The sequence below is a fragment of the Penaeus japonicus genome, unplaced genomic scaffold (genome assembly GCF_977035675.1).
Source record: "Penaeus japonicus unplaced genomic scaffold, GWHDUDI00000001_assembly GWHDUDI00000037, whole genome shotgun sequence".
NCBI lineage: Eukaryota > Metazoa > Arthropoda > Malacostraca > Decapoda > Penaeidae > Penaeus > Penaeus japonicus.
In genome coordinates, this window is record NW_028234439.1 from 16089239 (window position 1) to 16096441 (window position 7203).

Below are 7203 nucleotides of genomic sequence, written 5' to 3' on the forward strand. Positions count from 1 at the left end.
TATTTATGATTAAAATTGATACATATTTTGAACTGACACTGATTATAAATATATATATATATATATATATATATATATATATATATATATATATATATATATATAATAGATTATAGATATATATTTGTATATATATATATATATATATATATATATATATATATATATATATATATATATATATATATATATATATGTATGTATATATAGATTTTTTTTATCTATTATTATTATTTTTATTATTATTATTATTATGAATTGTTTAGATATATAGATTTTATGTATGTGATATTAATTAATCTTATGAGTGATGTTATATGATTTGTGTGTGTATGTATATATAAACACACACACACACACACACACACACACACACACACACACACACACACACACACACACACACACACACACACACACACACACACACACACACACACACACACACATATACACACACATACAAACAAACAAACAAACATGCAATATATATACAATCCAAAAATAAAAGTTTCATACAAATATTTTCATGCCCGTGTAGAACAAGTACCAAAACAGACGACCTCTCAGATCTATTGGAAGATTTCGAACCTCCTCCAGAACCAGTGGTAGCTGAGAAAATTGTGACTCCAGACACCAGCACTCCATCATCAACCAGCGATAAAAAATGTTATCCACTCTACCTTGGGGGAACCTCAGTTCCTGTTGGTATGTCAACAGGGGTTACTGTGAGGTGAGTGAGAGCTACTGTTTTTCTGTTTCCTATTTGCTCTTTTTTTTTGCTGTGGATAGATAGATATATAGATGGAGCTAAATAGATAGATAGATAGATATAAATAGATAGATAGAGATAGAGAGATAGACAGAGAGAGAGTGAGAGCGAGAGAAAGGGAGTGAGAGTGAGAGATAGAAAGAGAGAGAGTGAGAGCGAGAGAAAGAAAGAGTGAGAGTGCGAGCGAGAGAAAGAAAGAGTGAGAGTGCGAGCGAGAGAGAGAGAGAGTGCGAGAGAGACAGTGCGAGAGAGAGAGAGAGAGAGAGTGTCTATTTATTTGAAAATATAATATTCTAAGGAATATATTTCCTTTAGTATATTTATTTGCCCTACTCTTTCTGAGTTCAGTATCACTTTATTTGTCAATAGGACCAAAATTAACATTAAATCTAAGGAGACCAAGATCCTGTGTAAACTTAATCAGTTAATCCTCAACCCTTCCAAGATGGGCCACATCTTAAGATATTCAGCCTGGGCTAGGCATCTGAACGCATTGGTCGCGATTTTTATTAAATATTTATGCAATAGGGTGGCTGGTTTACATTGTCTGGCACTGTGCCGTATGCGTCTACAACCGACTCTACCTTTGCAGCAAATCATGCCATCTGCTACTAATGGGTTAAGATGTGTGTGTTTTCTATTATTTTCTAGATGTATTGTTTGATATGTGAGTTTATATGTGATATATAAGCAAAGAGATGATAACTAACATTTGGTATGATGCTTTAGTCTCACAACTGCTGGAATAAGTAGCTTAACTTCAGCCTCAGGAAAATAGCAATATGAAAGTGATCTGACCCCATGAAAATGCCTGTTATGAAAGGGTAATGGACCAAATGTACTTTCCTTGGCCACACATAATAATGCTATGGTTTTTATGGTTTATGTAGACTGGGCAAAGGTCCCAGTTCATCCTTCTCTTAATCACTGCAATCTATGTAGTTTTGCTATCATATGATCAATTTATATTAATTATTGATTGTTTTTTTAAATTTTGATGATGAATCATGTCATGGTCATATATCATTGAGAAAAGTAGGAAATTCTTTCCAAGCTTTATTAACCCAATGATGACAGTGTGTCACACCCGTGTGACACGGCTAAATGCCTGATGATGGGGTGACATACCAGTGTGACATTCCCGATGCAATATTGCATAGGCCCGGCGTAAGGGGTTGCCACTTTTCACTGGGCCCGTCGGGATTGGGTTAATATATTGTAGCCAATAGTTGATTGAGATGTTTGATTATTTTATTGTATCCATCAAAATGTTAATTACACATCTTGGATCATGCAATGACATATATTCACTTATATCTTTTGTCAACATTTGTCTTAACCCATCCCCGACGGGGGAATTCTAGCCTTGAATGTCCAAATGCCGGGGCGTTCGAATTATTAGGCCTAAATCAATTGAATGGCTGGCACAATACTGTGCCGCCCGGCCACTGGGCTTTTGAATGCGCGGTACACATGCTGTAACGCCAGAGAGGGTTAAACCCATCCCCGAGGACGGGGAATTCTAGCCTTGAATGTCCAAATCCGGGCTTCGAATTATTGGCCTAAATCAATTGAAGGGCCGGCACAATACTGTTCCGCCCGCCCATGGCTTTTGATGCGAGGTATCTACATTCGTTACCACCCGTCCAGAGAGGGTTAATAAACTGTCTTCTTCCTCTATCAAGCGCTTTGTTTAGCCAATAGAGTTTACTGATAGCATGACAAATATATGCTTTTAAGAGAGAAAAAAGATTAATGGCGATTAAAAAAAAGAATGAAATACCTGTGAGAGTAGTGATTGTAGGGGGGAAAAAGTCATGTTGCTGAAATAAAAAAATTGTTGGAAGAGAATTTGAGATTGACAAAATAGTGATTTAACATTTATGTCAGGGTTTTAGTTAATATTTTCTTCTAGGTTTCTGTTTGTTTTCTGTGTTAAAATTAGGAGATATTGAGTAGAAAGGAAGAACATACATTGCACATATGTTTTGAAAATAACCAAGCTGAGTAGCATTTCAAAGCAGAGGATGAATAAGAAATAAAAGTGTCACACCTGAAGCAAAGGTAATAGAAATAAATGATCAAATGTGACCATGATAAGGAATAAAGGTAATTTTTTGACAAAAATACTGGTACACTGTACCTATATATATTGTTTAGTATTTTGTTTATTTCTATTTATATATGATTTGTTTATTACTAACTATTTATGTAGGTTGTGTGATCTTTTTATTAAGCAGTTAAGAAAATACAATTTATCTAATTTCACAGAGCATGCAATGAGCTTCGGTGCTTGGAGTGCGACTGTGCTGTTATCACCTTTGAGGGGTTTCACTGGTCAGACAACACTGACTACCTCTTCCTCCGCAACAATTACCCTGTTGCTTCGCGTCTAAGAGCTCGCCTCAATCCTCACCGAGGGACCCGAGCATATTCCTGTCAGTGTAAGCAGCGGTCTGTGAATACAGCGACACAGCTTGCTGCAGATCCTGAACTGAAATGGGTTTGTGGAAAGCACTGATCAGTTAATCTGATTTCTTATCTGGAAATAATTTTTTTTTTACTCTCCTGATCTGATGGCATATGTGCCGTGGTTTCCTCATAAGTTGTGAATATTATCTTTTCTGAGAAGTCAGAGCAAAAGCTATAGATGCTTATCTGTTTGATTTGTAAACTTATGATAGTCTATCAGAAATAGTTGCTCATGTTGAAAACAAAATTAAAATCTTGCTGTTTTGTATAACAGATTTATATTGTTTACATTATTATTTTGATTAAGATTCTTTTATTGTTCTATAATCTCAAGGCTTTAATTTTTAGTATACTTTTTGTTTGTTTGTTTGTTTGTTAACCTGATAACACTGGGGCTATTTGAAGTGCGTAGGCCTAATACCCACTACTATGTACCCAATCACCCGACATGCCGGCCATACAAAAAGCCATGACAAAATATCACGTCTCTGGCAACAGGCATTGCCACCACATGACATGATGTCTGTTATATCCATATAAGAAAAAGTGGTATTTGGATCAGTTTAAATACAAATAGTTGTGAAAGAGCAAATTTATGTCAGGTATGGTTCCCAAGTCTGAAATTGGGTTATCTTTAATTAATCTAGTGTATGGGAAAATTCTCTACTTTATCAAATAGTTTGGTTGTTGTTGAGAGAAACATAAGAGAATATTTTCATCAAAATCAAGGACTTTATTTGTTTAACAAACCCTGCCCTTTAGTCTGTATCTAAGCCAGCCTTGGAATTCACTTGTTATAAATACATACATAATTTGATATCAGGAAAAAAATGCAAGTTGTGAAGAGAATGTGAACAGAGATAATATGATATGAGAATAATATTTTGATAGTGCCTTACCAGTTTTAAAGGGATTATTTATATATTGATTTGCATAGATGAAGGTGTCATTAAATGGTTTCAAATGCCACACTGTTCTTAGTTCAGATTTTGGGAAGATGTGTCCAATAGATGCATTTCTACATTATTCAGCAATGAACTTTCACTGTGATTGAATTGTTATGGACAAAATTATCTTAGAAATTCAGTAAACTTGGAGTAAAGTGGTTATGATACATGTATGTACAAGTTAGAAGTTTCTCTGAACTTTATATGAATTCTTAAAATATTTTCTTTGTAGTTATCATGGGTCAGTATTATATATTGTTTATTTTCATAATTAATAGACTACATATTTAGCTCTTGACTGCTTCTTGGCCTCCATTATCACATTGTTGGGATTAGCACAGATTAGGGGTCACAAAAATGCTTGTGTGACCTTGCCTTTATATTTCCAATTTAGTTTCTTTATCCATTTATAGTTGTATTATATATCTTAGGATATGTTAATGTACATTAAATTGGCTTATTGTAATAATTTTTCATGTGAACTCCTACAGGATAGTAGAGTTCAGAGGTGCACACAGGGTAAGATTTATTTATCTTTTTTTTACTTTTACTTTTACTTTTACTTTAACTTAAATCTGTTGTGGACTTGTGTTAAGATGTACTTGACAGTAATATTTTACAATAGGTGAGTGGGGTGCTCTGAATTCCTTTATTGTCATAAGAGTATGATTTCTATTTTGTAACTGATGATAGTGATTTTGCCATAATAATTACTATGATTTCCCTTATAATCACCAAAACGTGAGTAGTTTAAAGTCTCAAACATAGATAGCTCCACTCTCTGAGCACCAGCAGGAAACAAAGCCATTAAGGGTATCCACCCACAATCTCTACTGAGCACCACCTTCAGGGAGCAAGGGCACACAAGCAGATGTCAGCTTCTCCCAGTTTAAGTACAGGGGAGACAGGATGTGCAAGCAAAGGGGGAAGAGGAAGGTGACCTAGCCCTTATGAAATGCCTGTTTGGATGCTTTGAATTGTGACTCTGCCAAATGTAAATAAGGGTCGCCTTCCTCTTCCTCTTTCTTTTTTTTCTTTTTTATGGTTATCTTTTTCATATTTATTCACTTTTACAAGCAAATAGAAAAATAGTAAAGTTGTTTTTTGTCCTGCTAACAAAAGTGCAATACCTCTATCACTTAGTTCAAAAAAACATAATAGAGACTTCATGCTACAATTTCAGTCTAATGCAACATTGAAAAAGCCTGTCAGATGGCCTAAATAAACCCCATGGTATAGTAAGACACTAAAAAGGACCACACAATTGGCTCTAGGAAAACAACAAGTGAATTAAACAGTGAGAAAGGCTAATGTGTCATGCACTTTCTCAAAAATAAAACCTATCTAGACTGTCATGTAGCTGACACTAGGCCTATTTTGGTGTCCAAGGTAGCACATTTTCCCCTGTCTCCAATTATTCCAGCTCAAATTATGATTTTAACATTTCTGTAAACAGAGAGATTAAACTCTTTTTTTTTTCTTTCTTTCTTTTTTCTTAATGATTTTTTTCATGGCAATTGCTATATTTTATTCTTTAGGGGTTAACCCCTTGGCCATATCAATTAAGCAGAAAATTATTCCCAGGAGATGCCAGTTTTCCTTCATAAACCAAAAAGGCCAAGCTGCCAATTTATTTACTGCCCTATGGTAGAAAAAAGTGAATTTTATGAAAATGACCATGACCCTCATCACAGACTAAAATAAAGTATGTTTTTTTGGCATTTAAAAAAAATAGATGATATACATAATGATAACCTGCAAAAACAAAGCCAGTACAGAAAGATACATTTTCCTATAGAAATGTATAAAGCAAGTAAATTCAACATATAGTTGTTAATTTTTAAAACAGCATTGGATAAATTGACAAAATTTAATAGAAGAATTGAGCTATACGCCACCTCACAGGATTTTTAATTTGTTGTGATTTCAGCAGCCAAATGATTAGGCTATATCCAGGATTAGTTAATTAATTTATACAAGGTGCAATAACTTGTAAACTCTATGAATCATACTACAAGACTGTTTTCACTTTCCTTTTGACTTATCTTTCAAGATTTGGTTTTGATGTGTTTTTTATTTATTAGTATTGTGATAAAGTTTTGTTTAGGTTCTAGTAAAGTGATTATTACAAGCTCATTCTTTTGTGAAATTTTGAGATTTATACCATCCAAAATGTTTTATATAACTTTATATGTTTTATAAAAAGAACACAAGAGACATTTGTTTTACAAAATGAGAAGTGAGAGCATTATTTTGATAATGGTGATTATAATTAAGGATAGTGATGTTTATGATGTTCATGATATTAACCCATTGCCGATGGGGGATAGATTTGCCTACCCAGGCTCCAGGGTGGGTTTTATTTCTGAGTGAGGCAGCTTCAGCAACATACCTTGATTTTTCCCACTCCCTTTTAGTTTTTTTTTGTGTGTTTTACTGTTTTTACAGACTTATATCTGTCATATCACAGGCTCTATCAATTCTGTAGTTGACTAAAATTGTAGTTCAGGGTCCATATCCATAGAGGTCCATAGAAGTATTGCTGTACCAGGGGAGGGCAAAAAGGAACTTTATTTTTTTTGTATTTGTGTGCTGTCACAAACGAACACAAAACTTATTAACCATCCAAAATGAAGATAGGGAAGAGGTAGGGAAAAGGAAGGAAATTTGTGCTTTTGACTGTGAGTGCCACAATAATTGGCATCACTACTGACACAGGGGAACATTGTAGGCATTGGGCATGGTGTGAGTCACCTTCCTCCTCTTGTTCTGTCTGCACATCTTTCATCTGCGGTACTTTAGAGCAAGAGGTCAGCAACCTGCTATGTGCCATCGCTCTAAAGAGATAGTGCTTGTTAGAGACCGTAGATGGGTGCCATTCAAGGTTCTCTCTCCTGCTGGTGCTAGAAGAAAGTGTTGCCATCTAGGTTTTGGATGTGAGTTGAAACCCATTTTGCTTAATATTACGGCAGTTATAATAATTATGACTGCAATTTTCAACATCACTCACTC

The 7203-nt window shown here is 34.7% G+C and overlaps 1 protein-coding gene across 1 annotated transcript in view; it reads left to right on the forward strand.

Annotated features, from left to right (window-relative positions):
- The window catches only part of LOC122246416 (cilia- and flagella-associated protein 418), a 3787-nt gene extending 184 nt beyond the window's left edge, over positions 1-3603 (forward strand). The window contains exons 2-3 of the mRNA XM_086532380.1: positions 542-733; positions 3044-3603. Coding sequence (XP_086388506.1) covers positions 542-733; positions 3044-3293 — 442 coding nt within the window. The 3' untranslated portion in view covers positions 3294-3603. The remainder of the gene's footprint in view (positions 1-541; positions 734-3043) is intronic.
- Positions 3604-7203: the final 3600 nt, after the last annotated feature.